Here is a 25,403-nt window from a genome sequence, read left to right on the forward strand (position 1 = left end):
CCCTCCTCCCACGCCTGGGCGGGGCTGGCGCGGGATCCGGGTGGCTGCGGGCGGCGGTGGCGGCTGCGGCTGCGGGGTCCGGGTCGCAACCAGGGCCAGGTCGCAGCGAGTTCGGAGGCGGAACACCTGAGGGCGGCGTCCCCACGCGAGGTGACCCCGTCGGAGGGAGCGTACCCCAACCCGCGCCTCCGCGTCCTAGCAGGTCTTGGGGGGGACAGGGGCTTAGGGGAGGCCCGGGGCCTGGGGAACAAAGGCAGGCAGCGGGGGACGCCTCTTCCCTCGCCCCCACCCAGCTGGGCTCATCGGGGAGCGTTAATGGGGCGCGGGCGGGGCAGAGAGCCCAGCTGGGGACAAGAGATGGAACCATATGGTGATGGGAGGAAGCTCCTGAGCTCCCCTGCACCTGCTGGGGCGCCCCACATCTAGTGACGGGGGACAGTGCCGAGCCCTCCGGGGTCCCTTACCTAGTGCCAGGCTTGAGGGAGAGTCGGCAGATGGTCAGAAAGAGGTGGGACCGGCTGACAGGTGGGCTGGGGCTGGGGGATGGAGCGGGGCGGGGGCCCCCATACCAGCTGCCCTGCCCTGCATGGGGAAAGGCTTCCTGCCTTTCTCTTCCCCTCCTCAAACTCGTTCTCCCGGAACACGGGGTGGGGCGGAGGGCTGGGCAGGAAAGGGGGGCTAGTTGGGTCCTCCTTTAAAGTGGAAAAAAGCCCCGCGGGGCAGTTGAGAAATGGCTTTGCCAGGGGTTCCTCTGCTGGTTGCCCCTATTCATCCAGGCCTTCTGGAGCCTCCCTGTGAGGCTCAGGGAGCAGCCATAAACAGCTGGGGAAACTGAGGCCATGAGGGCTGAGGGGGTGAGCTGGATCCAGATGAAGCAGCCCAGCCGTGGGGACAGATTGCCAGGAAAGGCAGGACCAGGTGGTCGTGGTGGTGGCTGAGGGTGGTTTCCTTGGATTTGAGGACCGTCATTCTGGCCTCCGTGGGCTGAAGCCGGGGCTGGGGTGAGTCAGCCCTACTGGGAGGGAGATGGGCCCGGCCCCTTTGACAAACAGAAGGTGGCAGTACCCATGTGGTGGTAGAGCTGGGCTTTAAACCTGGGGTGTATCCACTGAAAGCCCCCTCCCCATGGGGGTCAGGGAAGGAGTTAAAGTTAGCTTGGGTCGGGGCAGGCAGGTGGCCAACACCTGCCAAAGTCAACACCCAGGCCCTGAGGGGGGACTCTATCCAGCTGGCAACCCCCCCTCCCCCCAGCTCACACCTGGGCCACACCAGCTGCTCACCCTGGGGCAAAGTCCACACCTGCACCTTCCGCAGGGTCTGGTTCCTCAGTGGCCAGATGGGGCACCCCCAACCTGGGCCCTTGCATTTGACAAACATCCCCATTTTCCAGAAGAGGACACTGAGGCCCAGAGAGGGCAAGTGATGCATCCAGGGTCTGTTGGCTTCCAAGTGGCAGAGCGGGGATTTGAGCCCAGGTCTGGTGTAGACACTGTAGCCATTCCTGGTGGTTTTATTTCCCTACAGGGCTCCAGCCTTCCCCTCCCAGGAGGCTCCCTGCCAAGATGGCGTCAGCTGGAGATCCCCCGACGGGCCAGCGGGATGCAGCGGACCAGAACTTCGACTACATGTTCAAGCTGCTGCTCATCGGCAACAGCAGCGTGGGCAAGACGTCCTTTCTGTTCCGATACGCCGACGACTCCTTCACGCCCGCCTTTGTCAGCACTGTGGGCATCGACTTCAAGGTCAAGACCGTCTACCGCCACGACAAGAGGATCAAGCTGCAGATCTGGGTGGGCCAGGCGGCTGTCTGTGGGTCTGCTGGCCAGGCAGGGGCTGGGGTTCCTCCAGGGAAGTCCAGGCGAGGGTGTAGGGCTGTGGGGAGGGTCTGGGTGAGGACAAGTGTCCAGAGTCGAGGAGGGGGCTTGGAGTAGGTGTGAAGAGTAGCAGGGGGTATTATCTGTGGTGAATTCATCAGGATGAGGGGGATATGCCCTGCCCTGTAGGGTCTGAGGGGGAGACAGTACTAACCCAAGTTGGGTTGGAAGACCTGGTGACCAATGGAGAAGAGGTTTGGGTACCCTCTCAGGGCAAGCCCAGAGGCCCCCACTGAGCCTCTTCAGAGCCATGCTCTTGCTCCCAAAGCGCCTGCTGGTAATGATTGTCATGGTAACGAGCATCAGGCTCTCTGCATCAAGGTGGTAGCCTCTGGCCCATGTGGTTCTTATTTGTGGTCATGAAGCTGGTTCTTGGAGATGAGGTCAGAGGGGCTTATAAGTCTTTGAAAGGCCACTGACCCCTCAGACTGGGAACCCCTCAAGGACAGGGGACATGTCTCCACCAATAGACGAGAGATTATACGGGCAGGCCCATGTTTCTCCCATTAGACCGGGGGGCTGCGAGGGCAGATCCACGTCCTGCTCATCAAACTGGGTCTATGAGGCTGGGAGACAGGAGCCTCAGACAGGGGCCTGCAGGGGTGGGGTGGGGAATAGAGTGGCTTCTAGACGCCTGACCCCACTGTGTGCCCAGGACACGGCAGGCCAGGAGCGCTACCGTACAATCACCACAGCCTACTACCGCGGAGCCATGGGCTTCCTGCTCATGTATGACGTCACCAACCAGGAGTCCTTTGCCGCCGTGCAGGACTGGTGAGTTCTTGCTGACCACTGACCCCCTGACCTTCGCCCTCTCCCCCTGACCCTAATCTCTGGCCTAACACAGCCCCTCAAACTCCACAGGGCCACGCAGATCAAGACCTACTCCTGGGACAACGCTCAGGTCATCCTCGTGGGGAACAAGTGTGACCTGGAGGACGAGCGTGTCGTGCCCACTGAGGAAGGCCAGAGGCTCGCTGACGACCTTGGTTAGTGCCCAGCTTGGGCCACAGGCCTGGGACCTCCCAGAACCAAACCTCCAACCCTGTGCTTGAGTCCCAGGTCCAACCACAGTCACCAACCCTTTGCCCTTTGAAGAACTGCCCAGAAAAATACCCACTTGTATACCACCTGCTGCATTTCATTTCAGAGGATTCACCCACAGATACCCTTTACCGCCCCACTGCGCTGGGAACCCAGACTCAGCAAAACCATTTCTGGGAATTTATCCTACAGACATCCACTTCCCATGTGGGAAGTGGTGGGTATATCAAATTGCAGCACCTGCAGAAAGGTGGTTATGGCTTCTTCCTTTAGTCCAGTGGTCAGCAAACTTTTTCTTTTCTTTTCTTCTCTTTTTTTTTTTTTTTTTTTTGCTCCTTGTGGGATCTTAATTCCCCGACCAGGAATTGAACCCGTGCCCCCTTCAGTGGACGCATGGAGCCCTAACCACTGGACCACCAGGGAATTCCCCAGCAAACATTTTCTTAAAGGGCTAAATAGGAAATGTTTTCAGTCCTAGGGTCTGTGTCACGACCACTCAGCTCTGCCTGAAAGCAGCCATAGATAATACATCAATGAATGAGCATGACTGGCTGCCAATAAAACTTTATTTACAAAAATAGGCAACAGCACCTGAAACTAACACGATAACATGATATTATAAATCAACTGTATTTCAGTAAAAAAAAAAAAAAAAAAATAGGTGACAGGCCAGATTTGGCCTGCAGCTCAAAGTTTGCCAACCCCTGCATTAGTGTATAAAAAGGGTGAGAATAAGGATATTATACTTATGTTTGCTTAAAGGAACTCTGGAAGGATACAGAAGGATCTAGTAACAGTGGTGACCTGGGTGTCTGAGACCTGGCAGGCCAGGGCACCAGAGTGGGAAGGGGACTTTTCAGTCTACCTTTCTGAATCAGGTAAATGGATTATCAATTCAAAGTTTAAGCTAAAAGAAAATCTTATCTTGGAGTATTCTAGTATTCTAGGCGCCCCCCCCCAGGACTCTCCTTGTGGGAGGCATTGTAACCCCTATGGGGGAGGGCAGGTTAAGGACCCAGACTCTGGAGCTAGAATCCCCTTCTGCAACCCACTAGCTGTGTGACCTTGGGCACCTCACCTACCCTCTCTGTGCTTCCATTTCTCCATCTAGGAAACAGGTGAAAACCACATCTACTTCATAGGACTGTTAGAAAGATTAAATAAGCAAATGCTGGCCGTGATTGAACATTAACTCCTGTTATTTCTCGATTGCTTTGTGATCTTGCACCGGTGACTTCAGCTCTCTGGGCTTGCACTTCCTAATGTGTGAAATGCAGATAATAACAGCCCCACCTCATCAGGTTGTCAGGAGGGTTAAATGAGTTATGACATGTGAAGCAGTCCGGCATACATGTAGGTTGCATCTAAGCATTAGCTAGCATGATTGTGAACTACTGCTGATGCTTGTACATAAAACCTAAGAGATTTACTATCTGACCCTTTACAGAAAAAGTTTGCAGACCCCTGGACCATAACGGTCCTCTTTCTCTTTTTTTTTTTCTTGCCATCGTTTGTTGGAGAAACTGGGTCTTTGTTCTGTGGAATGTCTCCGTTTGGGGTTTGACTCTGCTCCCTCGTGGTGCCATTTAAGCTGCTCCCTTGTCCCCTGTGTCTTCTGGGAACCTCAGCCTGGGTCTCATTAACAGGTGTGCTGGGGAGTCAGCTTTTGGTGCCCGGCCGTGGGCTAGAATACTTGAGGATGCTGCTCACACCTTCCTTTTTTTTTTTCTGGCTGCGCAGCAAGTGGGATCTTAGTTCCCCAACCAGGGATCAAACCCGCACCCCCTGCAGTGGAAGCACGGAGTCTTAACCACTGGACTGCCAGAGAAGTCCCCTGCCCACACCTTCTTGCGGAAAACATCTAGTGCCTGGGGGTGAGGGGAGATTCCCACTCTGGCATTAAATTTAAAACATTAGAGGACAAAGTGGGAGATAGAATTCGATCCCAATTTTGTAAGAAAAAACGCACATATGTGCGCACACACACACATACCCCCTACAAACCGAACCCCAACGATTATGTATTTATATTTTTAAAAAGAGTGGAAAACTAAATATCAAAACACCAATAGTAATTGTTTCTGGGTGATGAGGTTACACACAGCTTTTCTATATTTCTTGATATTTTTCAGTAGTTTCTAGTTTCTCCAGTGAATTTCTCCAGTGAGTATTTATAACCAGAAAAAAAGTATTCAAAAAGAAAAAAAAACTCAGATTATTTGAGGCAGAGCCAGACACAATTAAGGAAATGCCAAATTTGCCTAGGAAGACAGAGGGGTGACATTGATGATCACCAGGCTGAGAATAGAGATCTGTGTTTGTGCCCTGCCTCTGTCATTCATCCATCCGTCCAGCTATACATCCATTCACCCATCTACACATCCATTCATTCATCCATCCATCTACACATCCATTCACCCATCCATCCATCTGTACATACATCCATCCATCTGTTCAATCAATCATTCAGTCAGTGGTTTCCAAGCATCTGATCTATGCCAGGCACTGGGCTGCAGTTGTGGACAAGGCAGACAGAAATCCTGCCCTCTTGGTGCTGGTGTTCCAGTAGCAGAGACATAGTAAATGGATAATTACACGCGTAACTAACTACAGTGACATTTTTATAGTGCTGCATGATAATGACAAGTGCTGGGATAGAGGACTGTTTACCCTGTGATGTGTGTAATATGGTGGACGTTTGTCTGAATTTCTGGCCTACCTTGGGGATGGCAGATGGGGACACATTGGGGACCATTCAGGGACAGCTCCCAGCAAGCAGAGCCTGAACCAACCTTTTAAGGGTGCAGAAAGGTCTGTCATGTATTCCCTTATTTGCAGGTTGGTGGGCCACTTCTTATAGCCTAGGGACCCTGGGCAAGTCCCCAAAGCATTTGTACCACCTCTCACCTTTTCCAGGGGGAATAAACTTTTTTTTAATGAGAAAAAGTTATGATGGTCACTATGATGCTAAGAATATATTCAAAGCTCCCTCAGCATCCCCCTCCCCAAAGGGAATCAGCCAGCCTGCCCTCCCTTCCTAGGCCCAAGGTGATACACTAGAAATGTTTAATCTATTAGTATTCCAACCAGGCAGCCTGGTTGTGTTCCCTGTATGAATCTACATGAGTGACTTTCCTTCTGTGTGCCTCAGTTTTCCCATCTGTAAAATGGGCTATAATAGTGTAGGGACTTCCCTGGCAGTCCAGTGGTTAGGACTCCACGCTTCCACTGCAGGGAGCATGGGTTCAGTCCCTGGTTGGGGAACTAAGATCCTGCAAGCTGTGCGGTGTGGCCAAAAGAAAAGTATAAACCTTAGAGCATCCTTAAATGAGTTAATTTATGTAAAGTGCTTAGAAAAGTTGCCTGCTGCGTAGTAAGCATGATGTAAGCACTGCCTATTATTATTATTATTGTCATTATCATTTTTAGTGCATTCTGTAGGCCAGGAACCCTGTGCATTGTATGCTCTCTACAAACTCTGTGAAACCTGCCGTTATCTGGCTGACAGAGGTTGCAAACTGGTAGCCCCTGGGCTGAAGCCAGTCCTCAGCCAGTGCTCAGTCCTCTGTTTTATTGGACCTGGAACATATGTTCCAGAACATGTGAAATACTTGGCTCCATTTAAAAGGTCCACATAAATATCTGGCTCTGTGGGCACCCTGGCTGTGCCTTCCTGTGCAGCAGAAATTGAATAGAAGATGAGCCCCACTTACACAGGGGCACCCCCATATCCACTGGACACCAGAATGTTACTACCTGGACTCTTGCTGCCACTGCCTTGTGACAAAGAGATACGCAAGGTAGTACAGGCAAGGGCTGCTGTCACAGATTTCTATCAGCAGCAGCAGCATCATTGTTCCCACTTTACCGAAAAGCAAACTGAGCCTCAGAGAGACTAAGGCCCTCAGTCAAGGTCCCACAGCTGCCCAAAGGGCAGAACTGGGCTTGGAACCCAGGTTCTGGTGATGCTACAGTCCAGGCTCTGCCCCCCAGGGTCTCACAGCTCTTCCCATCTTATGTCCCTGCAGGTTTCAAGTTCTTTGAGGCCAGCGCCAAGGAGAACATCAACGTGAAGCAGGTCTTCGAGCGCCTGGTGGACGTCATCTGCGAGAAGATGAATGAGTCCCTGGAACCCAGCTCCAGCCCGGGCAGCAATGGGAAAGGCCCGGCCTTGGGGGACACCCCACTCCCGCATACCAGCAGCTGCCCCTGCTAGAGATGATCCCCCACCCCGCCCACCCCCTCCTGCCTCGGCAGGGACAGTGACTGAGGCGTGAGCCACAAGGGCTGTTTCCAAGCTCAGGGCGCCCCCTCCCCTCCCATCAGCCGCATCCCCCCCGCCCCCCGCCAACTCCCGCATGGCGCATTCTCTGGCCATGGCCACCAGCCTGCCCAAGCAGCGCCTTTCACAGGCTCCAGGCCCTGGGGACTCCGCACTGCAGGCAGAGTCTGGGGATAGGGGCGTGCACGATCTTGCTGCTTTCAGGCGTTTTCATGGGGGTAGTGCGGGCAGCGTGTCCCACCCCGCCTGGTGGAGGGGCATCCACAGTGCCTTCTGGGTTAGAACCACTTATCCACATCCGTTTCTTTGTCGGGCATTGTTTGGAGTTCACGTGCTGGCCAAAGACGGTTCTTCTTCTCCCTCGTGCAGTGGGGATTCTCAGACTTCATCCCTGGAGATGTGGAAGGCGGCTCCTTTCTCAGGGTCACCCAGTCTGCTTGTGAACCTTCTCAGACCTCGAGGCTCCAAGGCAGGGTGGTGATTTAGTCCTCCCAGAACCCTCCTTTCAGGCCTGCAGATCCTCTGCCTGTGAAAGCAGTATTAAAGCAGCTTTTCCCGTTGTAAAGGAAGAGGGAGTCAGACCCCCCCCACACACCCCCCGTTCCCCAGCCTGGCTTCAGGGACCCCAGAAGTGCCTTCTGAGCTTCCCCAGAATTCCACATTGCCCACGACCCTGCCACTGTTTCAGCTTATCCACTGCATCCCTGATCCAGAATTGAATTCTGGAACTATGGGCCGCATGAGGCTGGGCAGAGAATCACCCAACCCTTGGCGTTCCTGCTGGGGACTTTTTACCAGAAGTTAACTCAGAGTCAGGAGCCTGGGCTCTCCTGCCCAGACCTGCCTCCCCCGGGCCCTGTTTGGCTGGTAATGTTTTAAGCAAGGTTCTTTCCACATCCGACATCCTGCTAGAAAAGGAAATTGAGCAATGTTCCTGTTTTCCTGTGCTGGCTGGTTGCTCTCTATGTAAGGACTTTGGCTCCTTCCACTTGAAAAACCTTGAAGACGCAGTGTTGGCTTCCCGAGCCATATCATCGCTAGGGTCCAGTGACGTTCTCTGCTAGTAGAAGAGTCACTCGAAAGAATGCTTTGGGGTTGGGCTGGAGGGGCGAGAAGGCAGGGTTGGGTAACTGCTGTGGCCGCTTGCATTTCACAGGTGCAGCTTGGGAGTGGCAGGCTGATGGGGGATGGGCGGGGAACCAGTCTCCCTGGTTGAGGCACTAGTGGGGAGCCCACCGGGTTGGGGTCCCCAGATACCAGGGGCTCCTGCTGAGAGATGACGTGCAGTTTGGGGATCTACATCTTGACACCGCCCCCCACCCAGCCCCATCCTCAGCTCCGTGGCCCTTCCTGCCCACCAGAGTCCAAACCTGGTGACGTGACACCTCCTTCTACCCCGGAACACTGACACCCCAGAACTTGACAGACAACTGTGAGAATGGCCAAGCATATGGTTTGTCCAGTCTCCCAGCCCCTGGCGCCAAAATGACTTCCTGTAGTCTTAAGGATCTCTGCTGCTTCCTTCCAAGAGTGGCGAAGGTCTGGTTCAAGTTTAATGTAGTTGTTACTTTTATAGAAGCTGGAGATTGAATTTATTTCTAGAGGGCCCTGTTCACCCCAAACCATGGGCTGTCCTTAGAGCTTCAAAGTGGGGATATCTTTGTATACCAACATTTGGACTGTGATGAAAAAGACAAGTTCTTGGAAATGCACCATGAGAGAGTATCTGAAGGTTTGGGGTGGGAGTCAAAAATGTTAATTGCTTTAACATAAAAGAGAAATTAAAGTAGCTAGAAAAAAGGCTTCTTAAGATGCACCATGGCCTGTCAAGACCCTGTTGGTCAGTTCGTTTTCCTTAAACTGCTGCCAGAAAAAAATGGTGGTTCAGAGTGTCACTATCTGAGGGACCAGCTGACTTGTCATCTCCCGTGCTGTGATAAAAAACAGCTTTGGCTGCATCTTGGACCTGACCTGGCCTAAGCTTTCTGTTTACACAAGATTTTTCAACAGTTCAGCTTCAAGTAGCAACTGAGACAGCTGCCTCTGGGTTCTCTTAAGACTGGGAATGATGTAGGAGAATTTTTCTTGTTTCTTCTAAACATAATGTAAGTTTTTATTTTGTGTGGTTTGGGGGGAGCTTTAACTCCTGATGGTCTCTGAGGAACTGAAACTGATGTCCTCAAAGATCACTAGGAGAGAACGGGAGTTTGCTGAGTTTACAAACAAAAATTAAGCCAAAGGCTGTGGGAAAACAGCTTCCCAACTCCAGGGAGGCTGGCATCTGGGGAGGTCACTTGAGGCTGTATCCTGCATCTGTGCTGTCCCTTCTTACCATTTGCTTTCAGCAACTTGTCCTTCCACAGGCAATTTCAGTGGGAAATTGCCACGACTGCCATCTGGGGTTATGCTTTTTTTCTTTTTCTTTCTTTGGCTTCTCTGGGGATCATGTTCTTGTATCTTTCTCTCCTACTCCACTGGAAAAAAAAAGTAAGTGGTGAAATTTGATCTCAGTGTTGAAGTGCTGATCCACTAACTGGCTTCTCCCCAGTGATCCCAAAACACACTATAGAGAGAGCTCTGGACCTGATCATTTATATTCTGGGTGTGGTTCTCGTGTGTAAGCCATTCTTTGATGTCCACTTATAAAGGTGTGCTCTTTTCTCCACAAGAAAAAAAAATTAAAGTTGTTATGCCCAGATGCGGTTGTTCTTTTATTGCCATCAGTGAAATGTCCTCCAGGAAGAGGACAGTTAAATCACAGTCAAGTAGATAGTTGGTCGAGGGCCATGTGTGATGCTGCAGAACCCGAATCACGACAGGGAGGCTCAGGTCTGGGGCTGCCTCTAGCTGGGCCTCGTGGTCACCGCCTTGGCCCTGGAAGGTTCCACTGCATGGAGGGCAAAGAGGAGGATATTGCCTCAACTAATTCTAGTAAGAATGTCTGTCCTCCCCACAGCAGCCAGAGGGCGCCAGTGAGTACCTGAGTCAGGTCACATCCCTCTGGTGGGAGCCCACCATGGCTCCCACCTGACTCAGAGTAAATGCCTAAGTCCTCCCCGGGGTCCACGAGGCCCTGCATGATCTGACCTGTCACCTCACTCTCTTCCCTGTCACCTGCCCTGTCACTCTTCCCACTTGCCCCCCAAACTTGCTCTGCCCCTCCTTGCCGCTGTTTGAACACACTAGGCCCTTGCCTCAGGGCCTTTGCACTGGCTGTTCCCTCTGCCTGGAGTCACATGGCTCCCCTCACTCACCCCCTCTTTCAGGTCTTTGCACAAATCTCACCTTCTTATCGTGGTGATTATTTTGAAACGTATAGAAATATCAAACCTATCAAACCACTATGTTGTGTAACAGGAACTAACATAGTGTTGTAGGTCAATCACACTTCAAAAACAAACTGTTGACCCACCTCCCTCCCCAACACCCGGGTTAGGACTGCAAACCCTCCCGCAGCATTTCTGTTGCCCCTTTCCTGGTGTCCTCCTCCCTACAGCCCCTAGAATCTAAAATACTATATAATTTACTCATTTAACTTAAACAAGTGTCTCCTTCACTGTAATATCTGCACCTCAAAGGCAGGGATTTTTAAATTTTTTACTACCGCACCCAGCTCTTTCCTGTCTGATACAAAAAATAAATAAATAAATAAATAAATATTTGGTCTTTGCCCCTGGTTGTTGGCAAAGAGCTCCTAAAACCCTTGGAATATCCAGAGTGATAAGAGCATCTTTTGTATACTAATGAGAAGACAAGCTAGGCTGGGGACCCCTAGGTAGCTTCAGGATGGGGCTGATTGCCAGAAAGACCAAACCATGATTAGAGGGTTGAGACCATCAGCCCCAACCCCTGGGATGGAACTCCAGGGAGGAAAGAGGGGCTGGAGTTAATAACAAATTGTCGGGACTTCCCTGGTGGTGCAGTGGTTAAGACTCCGAGCTCCCGATGCAAGGGGGCCAGGTTTAATCTCTGGTCAGGGAACTAGATCCCACATGCGTGCCGCAATGAAGAGCCCGCATGCCGCAACTAAAGATCCTGCACGCCGCAGCGAAGACCCCGTGGGCTGCAACTAAGACCCGGCATAGCCAAATACATAAATAAATAAATAAATATGTTAAAAAAAAAAACTGTCACTCCTATCTGAGCTATAGCCTTGGTAACAGTAAGTAAAGGATTTCCTGCGTCCTGTGAGTTATCCGAATGATCAAACCTGAAAGGGAGGGGGGATTGTGGGAACCCCCTGATTTTGTAGCCACGTCAGACAGAAGCATGGGTGCCCTGGGGACCTAATACTGGTGACTGGCATCTGAGATGGAGCCGGTCTTGCGGGACTGAGCCCTTAAACTGTGGGGTCTGCACTAACTCGGGGCAGTGTCAGAATTGAATTGAACTGTAGGGCACTCTGTTGGTGCCCCCAGAGAATTGTTTGGTGTGGAAAATCCCCACACGTTTGGTGTCAGAAACAGGAAAAACAGTTCATTTCTTCTTTTTCTTCCAGTTATTGACATACAGCTCTGTATAAATTTAAGGTGTATAACATAATGATTTGACTTACATACATCACGAAATGACGATCAAATAAGTTTAGTGAACGTCCATCATCTAGATACAAAATTAAAGAAATAGAAAAAAATTTTTTTCCTCGTGATGCGAACTCTTAAGGTTTACTCTCAACAATTTTCATATATAACACAGAGCAGTGTTCATTATATTTATTGTGTTGTCCATTGCATCCCTAGTACTTTTTATCTTATAACTGGGAGTTTGTACTTTTTGACTGCCTTTATCCAATTCCCCCTCCCCCCCATGCCCTGCATTTGGTAACCACAAATCTGATCTCTTTTTCTATGATTTTGTTTGTTTGTTTGTTTTTGCTGCGCCAGTAGCTTGTGGGATCTTAGTTCCCCAACCTGGGATTGAACCCAGTCCCTTGGCGGTGAAAATGCCAAGTCCTAACCACCAGACTACCAGGGAATTCCCTGTTTGTTTTTGAAGTGTAATTGACCTACAACACTATGTTAGTTTCTGTTACACAACATAGCCGTTTGATAGGTTTGATATTTCTATACGTTTCAAAATAATCACCACGATAAGCCTAGTTACCATCTGTCACAATACAAAGAAGTTACACAATTATTGACTATATTCCCCCCACTCTACATTTCATACCCCTGACTCATTTATTTTGCAACTTTAAATTTGTACTTCTTAATCTCCCTCACCTATTCCTCTCCTCCCCCCACCCTCCTCCCCTCTGGCAACAACCTGTTTGTTCTCTGTATCTATGACACTGTTTCTGTTCTTTTTTTTGGCTGCGTCGGGTCTTCGTTGCTGCGCGCGGGCTTTCTCTAGTTATGGTGAGTGGGGGCTACTCTTCCTTGCGGTGCACGGGCTTCGCATTGCAGTGGCTTCTCTTGTTGTGGAGCACGGGCTCTAGTCACGCGGGCTTCAGTAGTTGCAGTGTGTGGGCTCAGTAGTTGCAGCACGCGGGCCCTAGAGTGCGTGGGCTTCAGTAGTTGCAGTGCGTGGGCTCAGTAGTTGTGGCTCGAGGGTTCTAGAGCACAGGCTCAGTAGTTGTGGCGCACGGGCTTAGTTGCTCCGCGGCATGTGGGATCTTCCTGGACCAGGGATTGAACCCGTGTCCCCTGCGTTGGCAGGCGGATTCTTAACCGCCTTGCATCACCAGGGAAGTCCCTCTGCTCTATTTTAAAAATAGTTCACTTCTGACATAGAGCAGGCACTGACAGATATTTGTTGAGTGAGTGCATGAACTGCAGAGTCCAAGAGTCAGCTAGGACTTGTGTACCGTCCCAGGATTCTCCATGCCTTCTCTTTGCATCCTTGCCCCCATGAGGCAGTCCCTTCTGAACCAGATGAGATTTGGCAGAACTGTTCTCTCCCCGTTACCGTATCCAAAGTCCTAAAACCAAGTCCCATTGGCCAGTTCGGGTCCCACGCCCATGCCTGAACCAATGACTGCGGTTGGACAGATGGAACATGCCAATTGGCCTGCTGGGATCACATGCCTGCCCCTGGTTTACAGACAGAAATCGGAGAGGCGGGCTGTTTCCAAAGAAAACTAGGTGTGTTCCTGCCAGACTTGGGAGATGATTGCAGCATAGCAATTTTGACATGTGCCCATTTTATCCTCCTTAAAATCCCTCCAAAAGAAAGATGGAAGAATTAGATAAACCACCATTTTGCAATCTCCAGTGAAAGAACTGATTCAGCCCGCTACGATCTTTGGATGAAGCTCTTTGTTTATTGATTCTCAGCCGTAATCATGGCCACCCCTTGCAACCACCTGGGTAAATGTAAGAGTCTCCATGCCCAGGCCACAACCCAGTCCGATTAAATCAGGAGATGGGAGATGCATTGCAGGCTCCGATATTTTGTTAAAGCTCCCACGGGATTCTAATGTACAGCCAAGGCTGAGAACAAGAGATGAAAAGGAAATATGGGGAGGAGAGGAACAAGATAAAGGGACCACAGAGAAGCAAGCACCAAATCCAGAAGGTACTGCATTACCCAACATTCCACACCTTTTCTGCAACAAATCTAAGGTAGGTGGGGTTGGAGAAGAAGAGGAGGAATCTAAAGCAGTGGTCTCAAAGTGTGTTCCCCATTCCAGCAGTATGGCCTGGGAACTTGTTAGAAATGCAGATTCCTGGGCCCCTGCCAGACCTCCTGAGTCAGAAGCTCTGGGGGTAAGGTTCAGACACCTGTGCTTTAACAGAACATCCAGAGTATTCTAATGCATTTTCTAATTCTGTAACTACTGGATTAGGATAAAAGGAATTTAGGATACATGAAAAACATGTTGTGTGGACATTGTTGGACCCAATTTAAAGAAACCGAGTGTAAAAAGGCATTTTTGAGCCAATCAGGAAAATCTGACAATGGCCTGGGTTTTGAGTGATGCCAAGGAATGACTGTTAATTGTCTTGGGTGTTGTCTTAGTCCGTTTGGGCATCTGTAACAGAATAGACTGGGTGGTTTACAAACAACAGACATTTCTTTTCTTTTTTGTTTAAAATAAATTTATTTATTTATTTATCTATCTTGGCTGCGTTGGGTCTTTGTTGCTGCACATGCTGGCTTTCTCTCGTTGCAGCGAGCGAAGGCTACTCCTCGTTGCAGTGCGCGGGCTTCTCATTGCAGTGGCTTCTCTTTGTTGCAGAGCATGAGCTCTAGGCATGCGGGCTTCAATAGTTGTGGCACGCGGGCTCAGTAGTTGTGGCTTGCGGGCTTAGTTGCTCCGCAGCATGTGGCATCTTCCCGGACCAGGGCTCGAACCTGTGTCCCTTGCATTGGCAGGTGGATTCTTAACCACTGTGCCACCAGGGAAGCCCGTAAATTACATCTTAATATAAGTCTGTCAACACAGCTTTTTGTTTTTTTTGTTCTTTTGTTTTGTTTTGAATTTTATTTATTTATTTTGGGCTGCGTTGGGTCTTCGTTGCTACGCATGCAGGCTTTCTCTCGTTGCAGTGAGCGGGGGCTACTCCTCGTTGCGGTGCGTGGGCTTCTCATTGCAGTGGCTTCTCTTTGTTGCAGAGCACGGGCTCTAGGCATGCGGGCTTCAGTAGTTGTGGCTCGTGGGCTCCAGAGTGCAGGCTCAGTAATTGTGGTGCACGGGCTTAGTTCCTCTGCAGCATGTGGGAACTTTCCAGACCGGGGCTCAAACCCATGTCCCCTGCATTAGCAGGAAGATTCCTAACCACTGCACCACTAGGGAAGCCCTGTCAACACCGTTTTATGGCTATTGCCTTATACAATTGTCTTGTAAATGAGGTAGGAGAAGAATAGGTCTTTTTTATATAAATTTATTTATTATTTTATTTATTTATTTTTGGCTGTGTTGGGTCTTGGTTGCTGCGCACAGGCTTTCTCTAGTTGCGGCGAGTGGGGGCTACTCTTTGTTTTGGTGCACAGGCTTCTCATTGTGATGGCTTCTCTTGTTGCAGAGCGTGAGCTCTAGAGCGCAGGCTCAGTAGTTGTGACACACAGGCTCCGCAGTATGTGGGATCTTCCTGGACCAGGGCTTGAACCCGTGTCTCCTGCATTGGCAGGTAGATACTTAACCACTGTGTCACCAGGGAAGTCTAGTTTTTTTAAAAAATTTAAATTTATACTGTTTTTTATATTTATCTATGTAGTTATCTTTATCAGTGCTCTTTATTCCTTCATGCAGATTCAAATTGGTGTTTTCTGTCCTCTCATTTGAATCTGAACAACTCCTTTTAGTATTTCTTGTAGGTCTTACAGGTCTGTTTGTAATTCATTCTCTTGGTTTTTGTTTATCTGGAAATATCTTAATTTCTCCTTCATTTGTGAAGGATAGTTTTGCTGGATACAGAATTCTTAGTTGACACTTTTTTTTTCTTTCAGCCTCTGAATATGTCATCCCATTGCTTTTGGCATCCATGATTTCTGATGAGATAATAGCTATTAATTTTATTGAAGATACCTTGTACATTGGGGTTCCCAACCCCCAGGCTGCGGACCTGTTAGGAACCAAGCTGCACAGCAGGAGGTGAGCAGCAGGAGAGCAAGCAAAGCTTTATCTGCCACTCCCCATTGCTCGCATTACCGCCTGAACCATCGCTCGCATTACCACCTGAACCATTGCTTGCATTATCGCCTGAACCATCACATTATCACCTGAACCATCGCTTGCATTACCGCCTGAACTATCCCCCCCATCGCTCACATTACTGCCTGAAACATCCCCACCCCCAGTCCGTGGAAAAATTGTCTTCCATGAAACCAGTCCCTAGTGCCAAAAAGGTTGGGGACCACTGTTGTACATGAGTTACTTCCGTCTTGATGCTTTCAAGAGTCTCTCTTCATCTTTTTCTTTTTACAGTTTGATTATACAATGTTGAGACATGGATCTCTTTGAGTTGATACTGCTTGGAGTTCATTGAGCTTCTTGGATGTGTAGATCCATGTTTTGCATCAAATTTGGGGAGTTTGGGGCCATTATTTCTTCAAGTATCCTTTTTGTCTTTTTCTTTCCCTCCTCCTGTTCTGGAATCCCATTGCACATATGTATGTATGCCTGATTGTGTCGCACATGTCTCTGAGGCTCTGTTCATTTTTCTTCATTCTTTTTTCTTTCTGTTCCTCAACTGAATAATCTCAACTGACTCATCTTCAAGTTCACTGATTCTTTCTCCTGCCAGCTAAAATCAGTTGTTGGCCACTCTACTGAATTTTCCATTTCAATTTTTGTACACTTCAACTCCAGAATTTCTATTTGCTTCCTTTTAAAAACTCATTTCTGTCTCTGTTAATCTTTTCTATTTGATGAAACATCATTCTCATACTTTTCTTTAGTTCTTTAGAGAGTCTCCTTTAATTCTTTGAACATATATATAATACCTAATTTAAAGTATTTGTCTAGTAAATCCAACATCTGGGTTTTCTCAAGGACAGTTTCTATTGACTGATTTTTTTTTTTCCTGTATACTGGCCACACTTTTTCTGTTTCTTTGCATTTCTTTGCATTTTGTTTCTTTGCAATTTTTTTGTTGAAAACTGGACATTTAAAAAATATAATGTGGTAACTTTGAAAATCAGATCTCCCTTCCCCCTACTCCCCAGGGTTTTTTGTGTTGCTGCTTGTGGTTGTTGCTGCTGCTGTTTGCTTGTTCAGTGACTCTCTGGAACTAATTCCACAAAGTCTTTGTTTTGTGCAGCCACTGAAGCCCCTGCTTGCTTAGGCTAGTGTTTGGGATGAGAATTTTCTTTTTTTCAAAAGGGAAATCTAGCTTTTGAAAGTTGAGCAATATTCTGCCATTATTTATTGCTTTATCCATTCTGTGTATTACAAATCATATTTCATTCTGTTTTTACAATCTGGATAGTGTAAAAAATCAGGACCAGTTGAATTGAAAACAACTTCCATTTACTTCCCAAGTTTATGTTCATTCTTTTCTCCCTGGGGCCTATCTGGGCTGGGCTCTGAGCAAAGATTCCCCCTTGCACAAGGCTCAGGAATGAGAATAGTGTTGCTATAATGAGTAGTCTTTGAGCATCTCTACTGGTGCATGGAGACCTTATCACCCTTCAGCCACTGCCTTCCTGTGATCCTTGCTTTGGGCAGGACCTCCCTAGACTTAATGACAATAACTTCCCACAATCACTTCATGCTTTCTGTGGGTAGGGCATTGTGCAAAGCCTCTGACATACTGCACCTCATGAATGACTCACAAAAATTGGGCAGTCCATTTTACAAATGAGGGAGGCCATGGTCCTGATGCTCTGTCAGAGAGCTAGTGAGTGACATGACCAGGGCTGGAGTTCAGAGCCCCAGCACTTTCCCACACAGGCCTCCTACCACATAAGTGTAAGCCAGACTCATTAGCTGGGTGGACAGGGCATATCCCTGGAGTAAGTTTTTCTTCACCTGAATTAGGTCTGAGGCCCCCAGCACCTTCATGCCTTGCCCCTTTTATAGGTAAACAGTAATGAAATCACCCTGCTTAAAATTACCTCCTCTCTCTTCTTCCCAGTTTTATATTTCTCCTTAACTCTTACCACTATCATGCAATAAATTTTCTAATTTAAAAAAACCATATTTTGGGAGTTCCCTGGTGGTCTAGTGGTTATGAGTCAGCACTTTCACTGCTGTGACCCAGGTTCAATCCCTGGTCGGGGAACTGAGATCCTGTAAGCCGCCTGGCGCAGCCAAAAAAAAAAATCGTATTTTTTGTTTCTCCCTGCTGATTAGAATGTCATCCCCATGAGAGCAGGGATTTTTGTCTGTTTAGTTTATTGTTGTATCCCCAGTGCCTACAACAGGGCCTGGACTCAGTAGGTGCTCAATAAGGTTTGTAGAGTGAAAAAGTGAATGTTAAAACCCTTCTAATGGCTTTCTATCATACTCAGAATAAAAGCCACGCCCCTCTCTGTAGCCCACAAGGCCTTGCCCTCATCTCCCCCTACTCACCCTGCCCAGCCGCAGGGGCCTCTCTGCTGGTCCTTGAGAAAGCCATGCTTATTGCTGCCTCAGTGCTTTTGCACCAGCTCTTCCCTCTGTCAACTCCCATATACACACATGGCTTTTCCTCACCTCCTCCAGTCACTGGTCAAATGTCACCAGGGAGGCCATCCCTGATTCCCTTCCCTAACCCGTCACCCTCTTTTACTTCCTTCCTAGCAGGTATCTGAAACTGAAATGATCATCCATCCCCCCCACTGAATGTCAGCTCCACCATGGTAGGGATTTTGTCTTTATTATTATTATTATTATTATTTATTTATTTTTTGGCCATGCCCTGCTGCATGCGGGATCTTAGTTCCCCGACCAAGGATCAAACCCGTGCCCCCTGCATTGGGAGCACGGAGTTTTAACCACTGGACCGCCAGGGAAGTCCCAAAAGGGATTTTGTCTTTTGTCGCTGCTCTGTCCCCAGTGTCCCTAACAGTGCTTGGCACACAGTAGGTGCTCAATAAAAGAGACTGGTGTGTCCCAAAGGAGCTGGACCTTACCTGTATCACTGCTGCCCCCAGAGAGCCCCCACTCAGGTTCATGCTCTGAGTCTTGGTTATTTTCAGGAGCTTAAGGAAACAGCCCTGCAGATACAAACATCAAATCAGGCAGAACCTGGTTAGGGACTCCTGGATTCCAAGTCCCCATCAACCCCCAATGGGTGGACCACCAACATTCCTCTCAGATTCAGGGAGGAGAAAAGGACACAGCCATAAGGACCTTGGCTCTTCCTTACTTGACTTCTCCCCCCACCCCAGCATCTTCCTTGGCCTCCTCATTCCCTCACCCCACCCCAGAACATACCACTTACTCCCTAGTATCCATTTGTGTTGATATCCAAGTGTGTTGATTAAGAATATGACCAGAGGGACTTCCCTGGTGGTCCAGTGGTTGAGAATCCGCCTTCCAGTGCAGGGGATGAGGGTTCGATCCCTGGTCGGGGAACTAAGATCCCACATGCCAAGGGGCAACTAAGCCTGCGTGCTGCAACTAAGACCCAACGCAGCCAAAAATTAAATAAATAAATAAATTTTAAAAATATATTTAAAAAAAAGAATATTAGGCTTCTCTGGTGGCACAGTGGTTGAGAATCTGCCTGCCAATGCAGGGGACATGGGTTTGAGCCCTGGTCTGGGAAGATCCCACATGCCACGGAGCAACTAGGCCCGTGAGCCACAACTACTGAGCCTGCGCGTCTGGAGCCTGTGCTCCGCAACAAGAGAGGCCGCGATAGTGAGAGGCCCGTGCACCGCGATGAAGAGTGGCCCCCGCTCACCGCAACTGGAGAAAGCCCTCGCACAGAAACGAAGACCCAACACAGCCAAAAATAAATAAATTTAAAAAAAAAAGAATATGATCAGATGTCACAAGTTATTGCTAGCTGTGTGACCTTGGAGAAGTCACTACACCTCTCTGTGCCTCATTTTGCCCAACTGTAAATGGGACCAATAGGATCTGCCTCACAAGATTTTTGTGAGGATTAAAAAAAAGAATCTACATGAAGTACATAGCAGTGGCCTGATACATATCCAGCATTCAGTAACTGTTAGTTATTTCTAAGTCCCCTTTACATATGAACTAAAGGGCTAACATGTATCCAGCACCTTCTCAGCCATTTTCATGTATTTTCTCACTATAATCCCATAAAGTGGGTACTAGTCTTTTCTCTGTTTTATGGGTGAAGAAACTGAAGCTCAGAGGGATTAAGAGAACAGGCACAGTGAATGAGCAGAACAGCCACTGCAGGTGATGAGACCTTCACTTCCCTTTCTGCAGCCACTGAGATACTCCCCTTTCTTCTGGAAGCTTGAGTTATCTTGAATTCAAAGGGCTCAGTGCCTCCTTTCATTTAATAGGCTTTTTTTTTAAGTGTCCACTGTGTGCTGGGCACTGAAACGGGCGCTGGGAACCCAGCAATGTACAAAAGAGAAAACATTTCTGCCTTGGTGGGGCTAACAGTTGAGTGGGAAAAACAGGTAATAAAATAAACAGGTACAGAAATGACTTTGTCAGGTGGTGATTAAGCACTGGGCAGACACTAACGCAGGGCAAGGAGATGGAGTGTGATGGTGAATGGGGGGCATCCTTTTATAGATAGGGATTCAGGAACAGCCTCACTGAGGAAGTGACAACTGTGCACGGACTTGAAAGAGATGAGGTAGGAAAACGTTTAGGGGAAGAGCATTCCAGGCTGAAAGAACATGGGAATTCCCTGGCAGTCCAGTAGTTAGGACTTGGTGCTTTCATTGCCGAGGGGCTCGGGTTCAGTCTTGGGTCAGGGAACTAAGATCCTGCAAGCCAAGCTGCAAGGCCAAAAAAAAAAAAAAAAAAGTACAGCCTATGCAAAGGCCCTGAGGCAAGCATGTGCCTGCTGTATTTGTGCAACAGCGAGGAGGTCAGTGTGGCTAGAGTGGAATGAGTGAGGGGGTGAGTGGGAGGAGAGGAGGTCAGGAGGTGACAGGCAGGTTGTACAGGGCACAGTGGGTCACTGTGTGGTGCCACATCCCTCTCTGAGGCCATAGCCTGGGACTCACTCTGGCCAATTCACCCAGCAAGAGACATTCAGTGTGAAGGGATGAATTAAGGAATGACCCTGATTTCTCAAGGAAGACCCATGTGTTTATTCCCCTGCAGCAGAAGTTAAGGGTGGGGAAGCTAGGGCTGGGGTTTGAAGCCCAGCTCCACCCCTCCCTGGCTATGAGAACCTCTCTGTGCCTCAATCTCCTCATCTGTAAAATGGGAGAAGGGCAGTCCCCACCTCAAGGGGTGCGATGGAGACTGAATTCACTGAATGAGTACCCAGTCATGTGGCGGCCATCACTATCTACAGAACAATCATTTTCCATCATTATTGCTGCAATTTGATTTCTCTGTGAGGCAGGCAGTGTGACCCAGGCAATGGACACAGGCGAACATGGATCAAATCCCGGCTCTACCAAAGCCATGTGACCTTGAACCACTCTCCTCCCCAGCCTCAGTTTCCCCATCTGTGATATGGGGATGGTAACCCTAGGCTGTGTGGTCGAAATGAGCTGAAATTGTGGTCAAAATCGCTAGGGTTCCTGCAAAAATGCAATTTTTATAAAAGTCCCCAGCCCTCGGGGTCTACCTAGACACCTAACAAAATGTCAAGTTACCTCCTGGTGGATGACATCTGCAGACACGTTGTGCCCGTCGCAGGCCACGGTCCCGATGGATTTATAGCAGCCCCTGGGGTAGGTGTGGCCAGTCATCCTTTCGAAGGATGGAAAATCTGTGTAGTTCTTCATGCCACAGCACTTTAGCTGCAGAGAAGAGAATAAACACTTGAAGACTCCCTTTCAAATTTCAAAATAATAAAAACACTAGAAATCATGGTCACCATGGCTACTGTTTAGAGTAGTCACAATATTCCAATGCCTGTGCTAAATGCCTCCCTTTCCCCACCCCATCATGGCTTAGCACCCTCCATGGCTGTCATCTTACTTGGGAGTAAAAGCTGAACTCCTCACCGTGGCCCACAAGGCCCTGCATGATCTGCCCTGTCACCTTCAGGTCCTCATCTCCCTGCTCTCTCTTGAACTCACTCAACTCCACACTGATCTCCTCTCTGTTTCTTAAATACACTTAGTAAGCATCAGCCTTGCTGCCTTTAGATGGCTGTTCCCTCTTTTTGGAATGCTGTTCCATCAGATGTCTGCACAGCTCCCTCTCTCACTTCATTCAGGTCTCTGTTCAAGTGTTCCTCCTCAGGAAGGCCTGCCCTGACCCCAATTTCTAAGTTAGCCACCAGCCCTGTATCAGTCAGGCCAGGCTAAGTGATGCTGCATAACAAACAGCCCTTCAATTTCAGCAGTGCGTCTCTCACTCACACTACATGCTCATACCAACCTGGCAGGGGAACTCCATTTATCAAAGTCTCTCAGGGACTGAGGCTTGTGAAGCAGCCACCATCCAGATGATTCCACTATTGTGGAAAAAAGAAAGCAAGGTCCAGAGGGCCCTACACTGGTAATTAAATAATTTGGCCAGGAAGTGACTCACATCACTTCTCCTCCCAGCTCATTGGCCAGAGCTCATCACATGATCCCCAACTAAATACAAAAAGGCTAGGACAGGCCATCCCACTCTGTGCTGAAAATAGGTGACAAATAGCACCTACAAGTAAACAAAATCCTGACTCTCTCTGCCCTTTCCCTGCCTTGCTTTCTTTTTCATGGCACTTATCATCCCAGCCACCAATGTTTACTTAGAGGTTTTTTCTCCATCTCCCCACTCGAGTGTCAGCAACACAGGGCAAGGATTTTGTTTTGTGCCCTGCTTTGTCCCCAGACCTCTGAACAGTGCCCAGCACATAGTAGGTGTTCAATAAAGACTCGTGGAAGGACAGCAACCTAAAGGTCCATCAACAGAGGAATGGATAAAGAAGTTGTGATATAGGGACTTCCCTGGTGGCGCAGTGGTTAGGACTCCACACTCCCAATGCAGGGGGCCCGGTTTCGATCCCTGGTCAGGGAACTAGATCCTACATGCATGCCGCAACTAAGAGTTCGCATGCCACAACTAAGGAGCCCACGTGCCGCAACTAAGGAGCCAGCAAGCCGCAGTGAAGGAGCCTGCCTGCTGCAACTAAGACCCAGCGCAACCAAATAAATATTAAAAAAAATTTTTTTAAACTATACTTAAATTAAAAAAAAAAAGATTAGTGGAAGGACTATATGAATGAATGAGAGGTACTTTCTACCACCTCAAGCTTCAGAAGCCAAAACGGGGATGTAGGCAAGTCCCCTACCCATCATGTGCCCCCTCCCAAGCCTGAACTTGACCCCATAGCAGTTCTTGGGCCCCAGACTCAGATGGAAAACACTCCTAGAAACAGGCAATGGCTTTTCCATTCCACACCCTCCCCAGCCTCAAAGACCCTTCTCAACCATCTGCCTCAAGAGCTTAGATGACACATGGAGGCCAGTCCTGCTCCTTAAACACCAAGACTCAAGATATAAGTTTCACCACCTCACACCCATGAGATTGGCTACTATCAAAAAACAAAAACAGAAAATAACAAGTGGTGATAAAGATGTGGAGAAACTGGAATCCTTGTGCCTTCATTGCTGATGGGAATGTAAAACGGTGCAGCTGCTGTGGAAAACAGTATGAAAGTTCCCCCAAAAATTAAACATAGAATTATCAGATGATCCAGCAGTTCCATTTCTGGGTATATACTGAAAAGAACTGAAAACAGGGACTCGAAGAGATATTTGTAAACCCATGTTCACAGCAGCATGATTCACAATAGCCAAAAGGTGGAAGCAACCCAAGTATCCATTGACAGAGGAAGGGGTAAATAAAATGTGGTCCATCCATACAATGGAGTATTATTCGGCCCTAAAAAGGAAGTTCATGCTACAACATGAATGAACCTTGAGGATGCTAAGTGAAATAAGCCAGACACAAAAAGACAAATACTGTATGATTCCACTTATGTGAGGTCCCTAGAGGAGTCAAATTCCTAGAGAATGGTAGAATGTAGGAAGGTGGGTACGGGGGTTTGGGGGAAGGAACCTTAGTGTTTAATGGGGACAGAGTTTCAGTTCTGGGGATGCAGGGTGGTGATGGTTGCACAACCATAGGAAAGTGTTTAATGCCACTGAACTGGACACTTATAAATGGTAAGATGATAAACTTATGTCATATATCTTTTACTACAATAAAAATAAATGAAACAAACAAAAAAAAGCATGTGAATCTCACCTTCTCCATGACCAAATTCCATTCCAGGGAATAGTCATCCGGCTCGTTGTAACCTCTGTAATTCTCAGGGTCACAAAGTTGTGCTCCAAGGCCACTTTTCTAACCTCAAAGATGAAACAGGGAGCGGTGAGCACAGAAAACAGCAAGGTGCCCCATTTGGTGAGGTTTCTTGGGGACTCAGGAGGGAGGTGGGGGCTTCCCTTCTGCTTCCTTCATGGCCCCTCCCCCAGCCATGGGTCTGCGCTGGAGGAGGACGAACTCAGGCTACCATCGCCCCCGAGAGAGGGACACAGGGAAGAGCGTGGGTCTTGAGCCCAGCACATCTGGTTGTATCCAAACTCACAAACGGCTTTGAATCATCTGCTCTTTTGAATCGCCCACACGCCCGCTACGCCCCCGTTATGGCTGCAACTCGATGAGGGACTTGAATATCATCTTCAGCAACTGAATTTCTCTCTGCACAAAAGGGGCAACTTTAATTTTCTATTTTTTAAATAGAGCTCTAAATGAAAACCATTTTTTCCCCAAAGAGGTGAAATAGTCACACGGCTCAAAATTCACAAAGCACAGAAGGGTAAACCATGAAAAGTCTCCCTCCCACTTTTTTCTCCCAGTCGACAAGTTTCTCCCACTTCACCACCACGACTGTTACGGTTTCCAGTGTCTCCAAAGAGATACGCTATGTGTGTCAAAGCAAAGTATATCCTCATTATTGTTCCCCTTGCTTTATTCTATTCTCATTGTTCTGCATCCGGCTGTTCGCAACACGAGTAGCCGTGGCTGTCGGTGCCCTGCTCAAATCGCGGTGGCTTCTCTTATTTCTGTGCTGCGGAGCCCGGCTTCCCGCTGCCAGCAACCGAGGTTCTTTTTTTTTTTTTTTTTTTTTTTTAACTTTTTGGCCGCGCCTTGCTGCATTCAAGATCTTCGTTCCCTGAGCGGTAATGGAATTCGCGCCCCCTGCAGTCGAAGCTCCGAGTCTTAACCACTGGACCCCCAGGGAAGCCCCCAGCAACCGAGGTTCTTGCAGCGGCCTCCCAGCACGCATGCGCCCTGGGAGCAGCCCTTAAGCAATGACTGATGGGAGGTGTTAGATTAATACTGCAGCTCCCTAGTCGCTTGGGTGGAGAAAATAGATGGCGTGCTCCTTGCTGCGTCCCCGACATCCCCCACCAGGACTGAGCCCAGTTGCACCCAGTGTCAGCTTTTAGGGGCTACATTCCCTTCCCTGCCTCACTGCCCCTGTCCCCTACAGGTGTTTCTTGGGATCACCTCTCAAATAAATCACGAGCCTTCAAATCCTCTTCTCAGGGTGAGTCTCTGGGGGGACGCAAAGGGGGACAGCACTATGTCCTGGAGAATGTACCATCTCCTGCATATAGAGCCTCCTCCTTCCTTCTTTCCAGCTGCATCAGACTCCCTTGTGTGGATTATTATACATTATAAACTCCCCCCGCCCCAAACTGATGCTCACTAG

The 25,403-nt window shown here is 48.7% G+C and overlaps 2 protein-coding genes across 3 annotated transcripts in view; one reads left to right on the plus strand and one right to left on the minus strand.

Annotated features, from left to right (window-relative positions):
- RAB3D (RAB3D, member RAS oncogene family) lies at positions 1-9,890 on the plus strand. Of its 2 annotated transcripts, none has more exons than XM_061190441.1 (5): positions 1-202; positions 1,525-1,790; positions 2,530-2,648; positions 2,739-2,863; positions 6,947-9,890. In XM_061190441.1, exons 2-5 carry the CDS (start codon positions 1,563-1,565, stop codon positions 7,132-7,134), a joined length of 660 nt encoding a protein of 219 aa, XP_061046424.1. In that variant the 5' UTR covers positions 1-202; positions 1,525-1,562; the 3' UTR covers positions 7,135-9,890. The 2 variants fall into 2 exon arrangements, with proteins under 2 accessions (XP_061046424.1, XP_061046425.1); XM_061190442.1 differs by having other exon boundaries at positions 1-150.
- The window catches only part of TSPAN16 (tetraspanin 16), a 24,379-nt gene continuing 7,213 nt past the window's right edge, over positions 8,238-25,403 (minus strand). Inside the window, 5 exon segments of the mRNA XM_061189052.1 lie at positions 8,238-8,420; positions 18,700-18,783; positions 21,337-21,483; positions 23,930-23,994; positions 23,997-24,033. Coding sequence (XP_061045035.1) covers positions 8,238-8,420; positions 18,700-18,783; positions 21,337-21,483; positions 23,930-23,994; positions 23,997-24,033 — 516 coding nt within the window.

This window comes from Eubalaena glacialis, chromosome 4 (genome assembly GCF_028564815.1).
Source record: "Eubalaena glacialis isolate mEubGla1 chromosome 4, mEubGla1.1.hap2.+ XY, whole genome shotgun sequence".
In the NCBI taxonomy this organism is placed as follows: Eukaryota; Metazoa; Chordata; class Mammalia; order Artiodactyla; family Balaenidae; genus Eubalaena; species Eubalaena glacialis.